The sequence below is a fragment of the Microchirus variegatus genome, assembly GCF_963457635.1.
Source record: "Microchirus variegatus genome assembly, chromosome: 1".
NCBI lineage: Eukaryota > Metazoa > Chordata > Actinopteri > Pleuronectiformes > Soleidae > Microchirus > Microchirus variegatus.
Window position 1 is genome coordinate 20,351,439 of NC_139802.1, and position 16,588 is coordinate 20,368,026.

Here is a 16,588-nt window from a genome sequence, read left to right on the forward strand (position 1 = left end):
GGTATTGTCTCTATATGCTAAATCTGAGAAGAAGAGGTTTTAAAGATAAAATGATGATAATATCTATTTTTTTTTAAACGTGAAAATGTGAAGGATTTATTTCGGTTTCTCTCCAGCAGCAGACTTCATCACCAGTCCCTGAAAAAGTTTGTAATCTGACACCTGACATCATTTGGTTTAGAGATCATCTGAGTGAAGCCAGATGTAATTCCCCTACATGGTAAAAAAGAAAAAAAGAAAAAGAAAAACCTCCTCCCCAGACCTGGAACTCCAGTTGCACTTCCTCAAAATCCAGCCAATATAAACTCATACACTGACCGACTTCGACAGCAGAGCAAGACGACATCAGACTCACACACAGGACTCCATCAAACTCTCTGATTTTAAGGTAACGTTTGTTGTTTTCTAAACGTCTTTTGTTTACTTCCAGTTTTGTGAATTCCTCCACTCTGTCCGGCACAGAGTCCAAATTCCTTTCCCACTTTGGTCTGACTGTTTTCTTTCCCTTTGAGTGCAGGCTAAGAAAGAAACAAGCATGAACAGGTTTAGGATTACAAAAAAAAGAGAGATTTTCACTTGGTTTCTTGTCCCAGGTCTGACAGTTGCTGTGACATACTCACAACTTTCTTGAAAACCTCATGACTCATTCAGCCGCACAACATTGTGCACAAAACAGTTTCTGTTTCATTATCCTTAGACCCTGCTGTTAATACTAAAGCTTTAAGCTCAAATGACCTATAATCATGATGTGTAGTGTGTAGGCAGCAGAAATGCAAAGCAGCTCACTAAGTAAGTGGAAATATTTTTTTTGTTTTTGTGCTTTTAGTTCAGTTTAAGTGGCCTTTACTGGAAACTGCAGAGTAGAGACATGATGTACTGGAACAGCAGGGAGGAGTTTATAGGAGACAGATGGAGGGAGCAGAGAGAGAGGAGGGAAAAATAAAGGTGGCAATGAAGTTTTTTTTAAATATGTGTGGAGAATGTGTCAGAATCAACAGATGAGTTCTCAACAGTTCGATTCTGGTTTTAAAACATTCCGAGTGAAACTGCTCCTCGTCGGATTCTGTTTATCATGGTAAAAGAAAGACAAAAATCCACACGCACAAAAAAGTGAAAGAAATGTTCTATTTTTCTGCCCCAAAATCAGCTGCTTGAGAGCTTCCATGGAAATGTGGGTCAGACGATCCTCACATCAGCTCTGAATGAGTCTGTGACTGCTTTTGAAATATATCTGTATCCTGAAATTCCAGAAAGAATTATTCATTTTTCTTCCACAAAGATAATAATACAATATTCATCAATTGCATTTTGCACATTAATTCTCTTTTCTTTCTTTCTTTTTTTGCATTGATTTTAATATAAATGCCATGTCCTACTGTTAATTGTCACCTATTTTGCATTGATTTCTGAGATTTTATATTGATAATTAAAATAACATGCAAGTAATGTTACAGATTGTTAGAGAATTCTGGTAGTTTGAGAGTTAAAGAATTGAAACTACAGTGAGAAAGAACATTCAACTAATGTTTTTTGTAAAAGTTTAATACATCTTAATCTCACTAAAATACAATAGGACTTTGTAAGCAGATATAAGTGTTTATTTATATAACTGTCGTGCAGTAACAAAATATATTTTCCAAATATATCTAATTGAAGTTAGTAAACTGAACCTGGAGCATTTTAAATGTTCTTTTGTTGTTGTTTTTAGAAGTAGTGATACATTTGATGATATGATATATGTCCTCATAAATCAGTAGGTCCTCACTAGTAAGGTAAGAAACCGATCTTTCTGGTATAGTGGTCCTTCACTTAGCTAACTAACTTTTCATTTAGCTCAATTAGCTTCCCTGCTAATCAGTTAGCTTACGGCGGCGCCTTTAAATGGGTAATATTTTACATCTTCCACAGCACATTGTGTACATAATATTTGTTGTTGTTGTTGTTTGTGCAGGATGCTGTCGTGTGTGTGCGCGTTGCTGCTGTTGGCGGCCTCAGCTCTGAGTCACCTGGATGAAGCCTCTCTGGACTCTCAGTGGGAGCAGTGGAAACTCACCCACAGGAGAGAATACAACGGACTGGTCAGTGTTTGTTCGCTTTTTATTTCACCTTTATGTGACTGAACTGAATTGTCAGCAAAAAATACATAAGAGACACACACACACACACGTGAAATCTTAGATTAAAATTCAAGCCTGACATGAAAAGCAGAGACTTCCACAGACAACTCAAAACACATGTGGTACCAACACACACTGTAAGTCCTGTACCTGTCATAGATCTGTGGGGAACTGTGCACCAGATGTAGAGCGCAACCTTAAACGCTTGAAAAAACATTCTATGGAACTGCTTTTGTTCTTTTTCAACTCTCAAAGGGATTGTTTTTACGTGCTGAGCATTCAATTTTAGAAATAACACTGACATCTGAAACCACAGCGCTTCTACTTTTCAAAAGTGAATCTCATGAAGGCTTATGGACAGTTGTTGTGTCACGTGACTTATCACTTGACTCTGGGTGATTTCTGACGTGTCTGACAGTAGAGATGAAAGAATCAGAAACAAAATTACATTAGCTACACTCTTAGAATTAAGGGTTCCAAAAGTGTTCTTCTACAAGGGCTGAGGTTCTACCTGGAACCATTTGCTTCTGAGAAACCCTTTCCCGAAGAAAGGGTTTTTCAAGGGTTCTTCGTAACACTAAAGCAAAAAGATTTCTCTTATGAGGACAAGCCGAAGAACCTTATATGGTTCGACTTAGCACTTTTATTTCTAAGAGTGTACTCATTTGCATGAACCTGCGTATAGCGCTGTGGTGAAACCTCGTCATTAGGGTTTGGTACGATATAGCACAATAGTTAAAACATGGGTGTGTGATGTACTGACACATTATCAGCACTGAATCAGCCTGGAGCCTGGATATACTCTCTCTCAGTGATAACATGGCTGCCAGCACGGGCAGAGAAGCAAGTAATTTGTCCAATACACAAACGTCTCATCTAATAAATCTGCACTTGCTTAAATCTATGGTGCCTTAGGTGTAATTTTGCACCATGCTCTTGCTGCTTAAGCCTGACTTCTCCACTTGGAGTCTGTAGTTTGTGAAACTGCTCTCTCCTCGAAACAAAGACATCCTTTTCTCGATGGACCTATTATTCAGCTGCCAGAACAAAGAAAGCTTGAGTATTCATCTGTTGTGTTTAAATGTCTGCGCTCTTAACAGGCTTCTCTTCCACATTCCGTCTCCTGTCTCCTTCGTTCAAGCCCTGTGTGTTCCCTCTTCTCTTCCTTTTGTGCTTCGGCGAGTCGCAGAGCATCGCAGACGTCTTCATGTTTGACTCACCGTCTGTGCGCGCCTGACTCAATTTCGCGGCCGGTCAGGTCAGCATTAAAGCGTCTCTGTTCCTGTCAGCAGTCCGAGAGAACAGAGGAGAACAGTGAACACAGCACATGTTCCTCACAGAGACTTAAAGACGCCGTCATGAAATCTCCATTTGGCTTTTTATATATGTTTATGCATCTTACTAAGACTTTGTGCTGTAGCAGCTGAGGGAGATTGTGCCGAGGTGAGAACTGCGACCGTTTCATCTCTTTCTGTGGAAACGAAACAGATGGCGAAAAGTAAAGCAGGACACGCACAATGAGAATTTGCAACACTTAAAATGGCAAATATAGGATGTTTTTTATATGAGGTGACGACACATAGAGATCAGAGCAGGAAACAGAAACAAATGATTTAACCTAATTCACCTAACGCTTACTTAGTACAATCAATAGCAGCTTAATTGCACAGTATCTTAAGAATATGTTCAATGTTTCTAATTCTGGTTGGAAAACCCAAAGAGGTGGAATACAGGGACCATAATGCACCAGCTATCTTTTAATTTAACACAATCATATACAGATGGCTGTTGAATGAGGTTAGCGAGTACACTGAAGATACTGACCATGTATATGTAACTCATCCTCAACCTCATTCCATCGTATTTTCATTGCTATTTTAGTTTTTAATTGATTTCAAAGCTGAATGCTAATGTCTGTAGTTGACTCACTGCACTATTAGAAATAACACTAATATTTAAAATAATAGTGTTGGAACGATATATTTGTGACGCAAAAAGAATTTAAACATTGCAGAAATAGCTTGATATAAGTTGATATTAAATGGCGGGCCCCATGAAATCAATTGGAGGGATGCATGTGACCCACGGGACGCGAGTTTGAGACCTCTGGGATTAAGTGGAAGTATTTCTCCTAGATTTACTGACTGACCGCTGTAACGTCAGTGATAGCTGTCAGAATATACACTTACTTAAAGGCGCCATATGTAAGAATGTGGCCAAAAACGGTTACTACACTCAAATTCAAAATACCAAGGTCTTTTAGGTTTCGTTTTCTCCGCCCTTGTGGCTCAGACGTAACTGGCAACCCGTGGTTGCACGGCAACTGACTTTACTAACTGCAATGATTGGTATACGGTGGTAGGTGGCGCAACATGCCAAAACATGATTTCAAAACATAAACATGATTTGTGGTCTGCAAAAAGATTTATGTTTAATGTGAATATTTTGGCTGTACTGTTGTTGTTGGTGAGTTCAGTTTGTTATATGAATATTATTACTGAGTCTCTGTGACATATTAGGAGGATTTTATGGCCAGTTGCTTTAGATTTATTACATAATGCACCTTTAACGCATACATGCATTGAAACAAGTATTTCACTGACTGCAGCTTGAGATTAAGCCATGACCTTTGACCAGGCAGGTCACAGATTCCAGTGGAACAGTGGAAAGTCTGCATTGTTATTTCCTTCTCTACAAAAATTCCAAGTCTTTTCTGGTTTTTTTTTATGTCTGCATTTTATTTCCTGGCTGTGAAAAGGGAAGCAAAATGTAGTCGAGCTGGTGTTAAACCGGCAAATCTACTTCCTGAGCATCTGCCATCGCTTCACTATTCGCCGCTAGCCAGAGGTCACACACCTCCACAGCTGTGTGTGTTGGTGTGTGTGTGCGTGTGTGTGTGTGTGCAGCTTCTCCACGCCGCTGCATGTGCTTCACTTCATGACTTACATGTCTGTTTTCCGTGCGTCCGTGCATTTGTTCATTAAACGTGAGCGCTTTTATGCGTTGTCGCCGTCGTCAGCAAAAACGCCCTCATCTCCTCCCCCGCCTCCCACTCCTCTCATCTTATGGTAATTTTAATCAGTATTCCCCCATTACTTCCTCTAATTCAAACTTCCTTGAACTGACATCACTGTAATAGAATCTGTCTCATCACATCATTTGCATTTTTCATTAGTGCAGACGATATGGAGATAGATATAGTGATCACTTTTTATGCCAGTGGTTAAGACCATGAATATTGAGCATGGGTGTGTGTGTGTTCTTTTTTTTTTTTTTTAGGCAACCAATCAAGCACTTGACTGCATCTTAATCACATATTGTGTGCATTTACATTATATAAATGTGTTTCAGTCAATTTCATGCACTCATATTTTTTTATTATTACTGTGTAGTGTAAGAACTGAAGACAAAGCATTACTGTGGCTCTGGACAGTCATACAGCTGTGTCTGAGCGAGTTAGGTGAAAACTAGTTTATCACGGCCTAATTAATGAAATGGGGCAGTAACGCTGCTTTCTCTGTTTCCGTCTTTTCTTTTGCTAATTAAAATGTAAATGTGGCCTCTTTTGTCCGGATGAATGTCTTTCAGTTGTCAGGTGTGCAGGAGAGAAGAGAATCTCACTTAACTAGACACACACAGGAGGTGACAGATTTTCTAGAATTTCTAAAGCTCTGTGACCCAGTGCAGATGCTCGATCATACACTCTTAGAAATAAGGGTTCCAAAAGTGTTCTTCTACAAGGGCTGAGGTTCTACCTGGAACCCTTTGCTTCTGAAAAACCCTTTCCCGAATAAAGGGTTTTTCAAGGGTTCTTCATAACACTAATGGTTCCAGTAAGAACCATTTTGATCCAGAGAAACCTTTAAAAACCCTTTCCTGAATAAAGGGTTTTAAACGGGTTCTTGGTGACACTAAGGGAGCCAAAAAGGGTTCTCCTATGAGGACAAACTGAAGAACCATATATGGTTCTACTTAGCACTTTTATTTCGGAGAGAGAGAAGCCAATGCAGAAACCTGTATGGTGTGTAAATATAGTATGTTTTGGGCTGTGGATACTCAGTGAAGGTTGACAGTGATTGGCAACCTTCGTCATCCCTCAAATTGTCAGTATTTTTTTGTTTTTTTTTGTCTGATTTAACGCCTTCATTCGTGTGTCTGTGACAGGGTGAGGAGGGGATCCGCAGAGCCATCTGGGAGAAGAACATGCGTATGATTGAAGCTCACAACGAGGAGGCGGCGCTGGGCATCCAGTCCTTCGAGATGGGGATTAACCATCTGGGAGACATGGTGAGTAGCGAAGCAAGAGACAGCTCTGCTTCAGTGCTTCAGCAGGCCTAATCCAGCAGATGTGGTTTTTTCACCTTTTTGGAAAAACTCAACAGAGATGTCTGTCTCAAGTTAATCAAGTGAATAATGACTATACTGTAAACAGCAAGTGTGTCAAAAACCAACCTGCTATATGACGCAATATCTCTCAATCTGTGCCTGTGCTCATGCAGACCTCAGAGGAGGTGGTCGATCGGATGACCGGCCTGCAGCTCCCACTCAACCATGAGCGCAGCTTCACCATGGCTCTGGACGACCACATGTCCAAACTGCCGAAATCTGTCGACTACCGCAAGAAGGGCATGGTGACATCAGTGAAGGACCAGGTCAGAAAATAAAATCATTCTATGAAATATGGATACTGGAGGAGTTCTGTGGCACTGTGGCTTTGCAGCAGCACATTTTGTAGCCTTGACAAGAAACAAACCAAAGAAAACAGAAAAGATGCATATTTTTTATTATTATTATTATTATTAGATAAATACCTGGAAACCTCCTGCAGTGTTCTTTTCCCCCCCCCCTGTGAAAAACAGCCTGTTCTCACTGAGCTAATGGACGATGGAAACAGAATAATTGCTTTCAAAAATGCAATTAGTGGTTATATGAGCGAGTTGAACAGCTGTGTTTTATTCACGTAAGAACAGGCCGAGACACATGGTTCTAATATTTGGCGTGTTATCATTAAATTAGAGATGATACTGAAGCACATTTTTAATTAAATGCTTCATTTTTATTAGTTTTTGTTAGTTTAGTTTTGCAGAAAGTGATGCAATTTCAGGATTTTCAGCACAAAGTCTGTTATATAAATCTTTATTATATAGAAAAACAGATTTTGTGCTGAAAACGTTTACTAGTGATGGAAAAATGTCACCATCTTTAGGTTCTCTTTGCAGATTTACACACTCGTTGTTTATTATGACCCATAAAACCACCATATCTCTGTCCTTAGTGGCATTTATTCTTTATTTCTTTGCCTTTTTTTGTCAAAACACCTTTAAATCCTTCTCATCTCACCAACAGTCAAATATTTTATGACCCCTAAGAACCCCTAATAAAACTCGTAATACATTTACAGTAATTATTTATTTATTTATTTATTTATCAAAACTCTAAATGATGCCTTTTATAAAGTCTGCTGTGTAAATGAATAACAAGAGTATTGATAACGACAGGGAAACTTTGCCCATGTACATTTTGGCAGAATAAAATAGCTATTTAATCAGACATGATTATGTTGAATTTATGATATTTATGTTTTATGCTAGATATCATAGTGTATTGTTTTTTCAACACTATAGCATATTGTTAATTTAAGACAATAATAACAACAGAGAGTTGTGAGTTAACAGTGATTTACTGACTTTGTCAATGGAGCAGTATCATTCATGTGCAGGACACTGTCTCCCTCTGCTGGTTACAGAAAGCAACCTGCAGCTGCAGTCAGGATTTATTGAGCTGCAGCTCAGCCTCCTGTTCTGCATGAATTATTCAGCGGAGCTGACTCCACTCTGTGCATACTAACAAATCCCTCTGCAGCTGAACTTGTGTTCTGATGTGTTTTTTAAGGCAAATTTCAGTTGAAAACGCCCCCCAGTGGACTGATGTGATAACACATTTTTACAGAGTTTTTTAATTGGAGCAGCTCAGAAGAAGCACAGTGCCAGGTGTCACTAAAGAGACACTTTACTGCAGCTTTACTGCCCCGACACAGTCAGGCAGCAGGGACGCTGCGCTTTAAATTTAATTGTGGTTTAATTGTTTTATTTATTCTCTCAGCCAGATGTAAAGTAGATTACACATTTTTAATTTAGCTGCTCCAAACTATAGCATTTCCATAGCCTGAAATATTGTTCTGAAGAAGATGTAGGTGCATCTATCACTGAATGTGGCCCATAATATGTGGACATTATGTCATTATGCCCATAACGTGGAATTCTACCTCCACACCTCCTGGTATTCAGGTTTCAGCTGAATAATACATGAATTCATGTCGTATGTTGCCTGAACCAACCATAAATCAAGGTTTATCCAATTCTGCCCCCAAGTGGACAAAGAAGAGACAACACAAACTGTTTCTTTTCTATTTTTAATCGCTCATAAATCAATTTGGTCCCATTTTAGACTGCTGAGGTGTTCAGCTGCTGTCCTGCAGGTTTTCTTTTTAGTTTCTAATGTTTCACGTGACCCACACACAGTGTCTGTATTTGCAATCTGGGCAGAAAATGGACAAATATGTAAGCAGCTTTATATCATTTCCCCTCCTGACAACAGGGCTCCTGTGGCTCCTGTTGGGCCTTCAGCACGGCAGGGGCCCTCGAGGGCCAGTTGGCCAAGCAGACAGGTCAGCTGGTGGACCTCAGTCCACAGAACCTGGTGGACTGCGTCACAGAGAACAATGGCTGCGGCGGAGGATACATGACCAAGGCCTTCGCCTACGTCCAAGAAAACGGGGGCATCGACTCAGAGGTGGCCTACCCTTACGTTGGAGAGGTAGGATGAGAGAACATTCAGTTAATATGTCAAACCCCCTGGTGGAAAAGAAAACTTTCAGACCTTCAAATGTGTCGTGTCAATGCGATACTCAACATGTGCAAAACAAAAAAGGGAAAAAAGTCATTTCCTTTACTTTTTAATTATACTTGTTTTTTTTGGTTATGTACAATCACCTGCTTATGGGAGTTGTTGTTTTTCATTACCACGAAATGAGTCTTGAGTGTATAGTATATCAGGAGCCTGGTCAGGAGCTGCCAATTTCCAAAATGGACAAACTAAACTTAATGCTAACTGAAGGCGGGGTCGTACCTATGTTCCCCGGGTCCTATGTTCCCCGTTTTTCCCAAAAAAGATCCACTTTGTATGTGACAGGGGAACATAGGACCCTTTTTTTGAAAAAGGGTAGGGTTAGGATTAGGGTTAGAGAAAGGGTCCTATGTTCCCCGATCACATACAAAACGGGGAACATAGGACCCGGGGAACATAGATACGGTCCCCTGAAGGCTACATAAGTTCTCCAGTATTCTTCGAGGGTAAGGTGAGATGTTCAGCTGCAACATGCAGTTATAACAGATGAATATTTCTAAATTTTACACACTGCGCCTTTTAGAGCTAAACCAAAGAGGCAAATGACAACTTTTAACAACAAGTGTCGCTCCAGAAAACCCTACCTGGTACAATTGTCCCCCAACGACACCTTTAATGGTCACTAGCCAAAACTTTTCTCCCTGTTTGGTATATCTAAGCTAAGCTAAGTTAATGATGCTAAAGTTAAGTTATAACTAAGCTATCTTCTTGTAGATTAACTGGAGTGTTTAACAGGAACAGAACACAATGAGGAAGTAGAAGTGCTTGTTAATCATTACAGGCAGAGGTCACATTATTCATAATCCGGGAAAAGAGAACTCCCAGCACGACATAAAATGTACACGTGACTGTAAAACCACAAGGTTTGATGAAAATTGCAACTAAAATATTGATTTATCCTAATATGAGATTTGTTTTGTATTTTACCATTACATGGCATGGACAACATGGATTTAGAGGAGCTATGCATTTTGAATAAAATGTTATTTTCTCGCCCGTGTGTCTTCTCTGCAGGACCAGTCCTGCCGCTACAATTCTTCTGGCATGGCAGCGTCGTGCAAAGGCTTTAAGGAAGTCCCAGTGGGTGACGAGCACGCACTGGCTGTGGCTCTGTTCAAAGTGGGTCCGGTGTCTGTGGGCATCGACGCCTCACAGGGCACCTTCCAGTTCTACCAGAGAGGTCAGTGAACGTGTCGGGAGGTTTTCAAATGTCACCAGTGATTAAAACCAAAACATGTTTCAATGTTTTAAAGGGAACATATTATGCAAAATCAACTTTTTAATCATTGTAATACTTATATTTGGGACGATATTTGGTAAGATGACTCTGTCACTGTTTTTGTGGTCCGCCTCAGTCTAACAGTCAGGAGTACAGGAGATAAAACACACCATGTTGACTTCCGCAGGGTATCTGGCGTCAGACTGATAAATTCCTGGAATTGTTTTCTTGCGGAGCTCCACTTTGTCCCTAAAAAACAGGAGAGTGCAGCACAGAGTTCTACACAAACTCCCAGCCTCAGAGGATTTACATTTTATATATGACGGCAATGTGCCGGCTAGCGTCATCAAATGATGGCTTTTCCAAATGCTAACTACTGTTAGCTGCCGGAGCCTCAGTGACGCTGACGTAGTTTCCTGTGTCTCATTTGCATTTAAAGAGACAGGCACTGATTGAACAGAGTGATTGAACTGCTGTGGTGCTTCATCCTTAAGGTGTTTTGACCAAAGCATGTTCATTAGGACACCAGGGAACTAGGTTGACTTGTAGAAATAGGGCATAAAATGAGTCCTTTAAAGGTATAATCCTTCAGAAAAACAAGGTCGTCATCTGTCACTCTTCTCCCTCCCCCCGTGTGCTCAGGTGTTTACTTCGACCGCAACTGCAACAAAGACGACATCAATCACGCCGTGCTGGCAGTGGGCTACGGCGTGAACACCAAGGGGAAGAAATTCTGGATTGTCAAGAACAGGTGGGACACACATCAGCTGTTTGAGTGGCAGCTCATAAGGCCGCCAACATCTGTCCACTCTGATGACACAAAATGTGACTCTTTTGACTTTTTTTTTCTCCCCCCCCCCCGGGCTAACAGCTGGAGCGAGAACTGGGGCAACAAGGGCTACATCATGATGGCACGTAACCGAGACAACCTCTGCGGCATCGCCAACCTCGCCAGCTACCCCATCGTGTAAGGGCACGATGAAGTCTGCTCGTGAAAAAAAAAGTTAATTCCAAATCTCGGCGACTTCAGGGAAAAATGGTTTTAAATGTGGTTATCTTTGAGTTATTTGAAGCACTTTGAATCCCTGAAATCTGTTCAGGTTTACCTCCCTTGTGTATGCTTGTTGTTCCACCATGCATTCGAGTCTCTGCTGTTTTGTGAGAAATTTAAATTCCAGTGTGAAAACATTGCTGGGCAATGGGAGCTTTTCCACTCCTGTTCACACATGGTCATTTTGTCTGTTAGTTTTCTTTAAAAATGTATTCCCTCTCGATCATAACCACCAAGTGTTGTTGTTGTTGACTGTTTTTTTTTTGTCCTGTTCAGCACTTTCCTGGTGATTTAAATGTTAACGGATGTTTTCTATGAAATTGAATAAAGGTTTCATTTTGAACTTGAATACATTTGGAATTTTTTTTATGCCAACGGCGGCAAAAAAAGGTTAAGTTGCTGCTAGTGCTGGGCGCGTTAACGGCAGTTAGCGGCGTGTCCATGACGACTGACCGGGAAAAGACGCGCTTGACATCGTGTTTTACGTGACTCCGGATTGTTCAAATGAGTCTCTAAAGTAACGCTAAACTTTAAAAATAGAGGCACACATACACAGTACACAGGTACTGTGGGTAGTTGTAGCGCTGCTCTTTTCGTTTAATAAACAGACCGCTCCGGTTTGACTGTAGGCGAGCTAACGACGCTAAACAAGCTAATGCAGCTAACGCAGCTAACTGGTAAACAGTGCCTGGACTCCGGTGTCGCAGCACGTAAACATGACGTCACGCGCGTCCTTTTCCGGTCAGTCGTCATGGAAACGCGCGTTAACGTGCGTTAACCTAGTGTCCACCACTAGTTGCTGCATTTACAGCCAAAAACATTGCTATTTTACTTTCAAACCAGCTAAAATTCATGAATTAATACTAGTGGTCACCCTTTGCATCTGTGTAACATTCCCCATAAAGTCCAGGGGACACAGGGAGCAACATTGTGTATGTGTGTGATATTTAAAAGCATATTGTAATGCATTTATTTACGACAAATTAAATAAATGATGAACGTCACGAGTTTGGCCCACAAAAAGGCAAAACAAAACCACAGGAAATAGTTGATATTATCAGCCTTTTGTCCACAGGAGAACATACAGCACGTATTTTTTTCCACAGCTGCAGACACAGACTGAAACCTCGGTGGCTGACAGTTCCTCGTTTGATAGACACGTATAAACAGATTCGTTCGCGTCATGTGTTGCAGTGCAATGAGGAAGTAGAACTGCTTGTTAATCATAACAGGCCGAGCCCCCGTAATCCGGAATGGAAGTGAGGCTGAAATGTGCATGTGTATTGCTTTTGTCTGTGTCGGCAGTGAGAATAAAGAAGTGAAAACGAATATTTTAAGTATTTTTCCTCATCTTATCTTAAGGGCTGCAAGTTAAGTCCCACGAGGAAATGAGCAGGCGCTGGCTTCAGCTAATTATCCGGCCTCCAACCCTCATGTGGACGATAAAGTGGTAATAAAATAATGAATAAAGGGGTAATTTGCAAATATGTTGATCTGGTATAACCCTCCATATTCTCTACCCTTCAGATAGCTCTGAGTTTCTAAAAGGTTGGCGATCCCTGCCTATGAAAACCAAGTCATTGTTATGTTAAAGCAATTATACACTTTATATAAACTAGTATCTTTTTTTTAGTATCTTTCAGTTTGTGCCACCAGACATTTAATGGGGAAGTAAGTAGTTTATAGTGACATCTAGAGGAGAGGCTGAAATTTACAACAAAGACCTGCTGCTCTGCTCACCCCCTCCCTTCCCTGAGTGCTACGGTATCCTCAGCTGGTCAAATGTCGTCCTCGTCGTCTTTCTGCGTGTCAGCAGATGAGGTTCGTGAGGCGAGGGAGGTGTGAGCTACCGCGGCCGTAGCAGACGAAGCGAAGAGAGTGGAGGCGGGACTTCTGCTACAAGTAAAGAGACGCTTGATTTGTTCTCTCGCGTTTGTCCTTACAGGCTCCGGTAGAAACATGGCGTCTCGCTGCTAACAGTGGCTATGCGACCGCGGACCGCGACCATGTTATTTTAAATGACTTTTTGAAACACTACGAAAATGAAACAAAGAATATTATACAGCGACTAGACAATGCAGGAGCACATAATATGTATACAAAAGTGGATTTTGGGTTATATAAACCCATAAATACTACATATTGTCCCTTTAAGTGACTTCTTTAAAGATGTGCCGATCTTCATGACGGGTCACGAGACATCACGAGAAGTCATGGCAAAGTCATTTTTAAACCACCTTTTCAAGGAAAAACACAGTGGTTCCCTCTGACCTCACCAAGCTCTCTCCATCTCTCACTCTTCTCCTCCAGTCATGTGGAGGACACTCTTCATTCTGAAGATCAGGTGGGACAAGTCTGCTGCTGCTGTCGACCGACCATGTGTTGATGACACCAACAATTTTATTTGACCCCTGGCGATGTTGTTCAACACCTCTCCTCTTCTCCTTCTTTCCATCTCTGTCACTATCATCTCTCTTTCCATCCATCCTGACACAGCTGGAGCGAGAGCTGGGGCAACAAGGGCTACTTCCTGATGACACGTAACCATGGCAACCTCGGCAGCTATACCCCATCATGTGAGGAGACGAGTGCTGCTGGACTCAAAGGATGACAGCAGAGGACAAAAGACCGCAGAACCTTTAGAGAAGGTTCTCCAAAGGTTCCCAGAACGTTACCCTACCGTTACTTTTCTACAACCTTCATACAACCTTTAGAGAATGTTCTCTGAAAGTTCCCAAAACGTTCCCCCAATGTTACTTTTCTCCAACCTTCGTACAACCTTTAGAGAACGTTCTCTAAAAGTTCCCAGAACGTTCCCCCCTAGCGTTACTTTGTCACAGCCTTCATACAACCCTTAGAGAACCTTTAGAGAATGTTCTCTAAAGGTTCCCAGAACGTTCCCCCTAACGTTACTTTTCTACAACCTTCATACAACCTTTAGAGAACATCTCTAGAAGTTCCCAGAACGTTCCCCCTCGAGTTACTTTGTCACAACCTTTAGAGAACGTTCTCTCAAGATTCACAGAACGTTCCCCCCAGCGTTACTTTTCTACAACCTTCATACAGCCTTTAGTGAGCGTTCTGTAAAGGAACCCAGAACATTCCCCTAACATTACTTTGTCACAACCTTCATACAACCTTCAGATAACGTGCTCTAAAGGTCCCCGCAACCATAGATAGATAGATAGATAGATAGATAGATAGATAGATAGATAGATAGATAGATAGATAGATAGATAGATAGATAGATAGATAGATAGATAGATAGATAGATAGATAGATAGATAGATAGATAAATTGATTGATTGATTGATTGATTGATATAATTGTACTTTATTTATCCCCGAAGGGAAATTCAACTGTCCAGCAGCTCCATAATAACATACAACAACATCCACACACTTCCACTCAGGGCAACACTAGTACAATAATATTAAACAGACTGGAAATAGGGTTAAAAGTAGTTCCAAAGGTTAAAAGTAGTCCAAAAAGCAGTTTTCAAGTTAAAATTCCGAAATACAAATACAAAATTGTTCAGGGTTATATGTGTAATGCGTGTGTGTGACTGAGTTCAGGATGAGTTAAATAGTCTTATTGCTGTGGGAACAAAGGATCGCTCCGTTCTGCAGCGCAGTGAGAGGAGCCGACCGCTGCAGCTGCTTCTCTGTTGCTCCAGGAGGCTGAGGAGAGGGTGTCTGCTCTTGTCCCTAATAGCCTTCAGTTTTTTCAGTGTGCCCCTCTCCACCACAGATCTTAGCGGGTCCAGTCTCCTGCGCAGCACTGAGCCCGCTTTTTTGACAAGCTTGTCCAAACTCTTGGTGTTTTTGTCCGTGAAGCTGCCCCCCCCCCCCCAGCCACTGCAGTGAAGAAGAGAGCACTGGCCACCACAGTGTGGTAAAACATAGTCATCATCTCCACACACACGTCGAAGGACCTCAATGTCCGGAGAAAGAACAGGCGGCTCTGCCCCTTCCTGTAGAGGGCGTCGGTGTTTGGGGACCAGTCCAGCTTCTCATCTAAGACGACACCTAGATATTTGTAGGTGGGCACCATCTCAATGTCCTGCCCCTGTATGAAGACTGGTAGATGGGGGGGGCCTCTTCCTTCTGAAGTCCAACACCATCTCCTTGGTTTTCGCTGTGTTCAGGTGGAGGCAGCACTTATCGCACCAGATCCTGAAGGCATCCACAAGGTCCCTGTACTCCTGCTCCTGACCATTCCTGATACAAGCCACAATGGCTGTATCGTCCGCCGCAATATCGTCGTATTGTTTACCAGCAGCATTAATCCCCCACCTTTGTTTATTCCGGTCGTCTTGGCGTTCCTGTCCGCTCGAACAGTGGAGAAGCCGGGTTGGTTCACATGGGAGTCAGGCACGTTGTCATTCAGCCACGTCTCCATAAAACACATGAGACTGCACTCCCTGTAGAGTATCTGGTTATTCACCAATGCCAGCAGCTCGTCACACTTGTTGGGGAGCGGGTTGACGTTCCCCATTAGGACCGTCGGCAGAAAAGGCTTATATCGCCTAGCCTTTAGCTTAGCTCCTGCTCTACAGCCCCGGTATCGGTATCGTATGTCTGGTTCCATAACTGGTTCTTCTCAACGAGCCAGAAGCTCGTCCCTCGTGTACACAGCTTTACCCAAAGCTATGTCCATCATGGAAAAGTCAAATACAATGACAATACACTAGTGATGGGATCGGCAGTTCATTTGAGTATACTGAATCACTTGAATCAGTTCATTAAAATGATTTGTTCAAAAGATTCGTTCACCGAATCGTTCAGTGCTAAGCAGGAGCCCAGTGCCCTGCTAAGTGACTCACCTCCTCCCTGAGTGCAGTACGTTAGCGCCGCGGGTCATTGAGTGAGTGACAGCGTGGACGAGATTCACGTCCACAGCGACAGTTCACCAGCTCTCAGTTCGTCCGTGAGATTCACGTCCACAGCCACAGTTCACCAGCTCTCTGTGTGTCAGTTCGATCGGGAATCATGACTGAGTCAGTGACTGATAGCGCGAACGAATCACAGCAGCATGGCAGACACAGTTCTTCTTACAAGTCACTCCCTCCCCGCTCGGCGCACGTTGGCTGGCGTCGTTTGCCGTCCCAGTCAGTTCGTTCACTCAAATGATTCGTACTTTCAAACGAATCACTCCTTACCGACACAACACTACAATACACTCAAAACGCTGACACAAACAGGAGCTACACAGACTTGCTGCCACTCTAACTGGCGCAGATAGATCTAATGGTCTGCACAACCTTCATACAACCTCTAAAGTTTCCCATATCAT

At 42.0% G+C, this 16,588-nt stretch overlaps 1 protein-coding gene across 1 annotated transcript; it reads left to right on the top strand.

The window, feature by feature from the left end:
* Nucleotides 1-321: 321 nt before the first annotated feature.
* ctsk (cathepsin K) lies at nucleotides 322-11,630 on the top strand. The gene is made up of 8 exons (XM_083901246.1): nucleotides 322-388; nucleotides 1,952-2,078; nucleotides 6,282-6,404; nucleotides 6,617-6,769; nucleotides 8,715-8,933; nucleotides 10,038-10,203; nucleotides 10,885-10,993; nucleotides 11,114-11,630. The coding sequence occupies exons 2-8, from the start codon at nucleotides 1,953-1,955 to the stop codon at nucleotides 11,211-11,213; spliced, it is 996 nt and encodes a 331-aa protein (XP_083757372.1). The 5' UTR covers nucleotides 322-388; nucleotide 1,952; the 3' UTR covers nucleotides 11,214-11,630.
* Nucleotides 11,631-16,588: the final 4,958 nt, after the last annotated feature.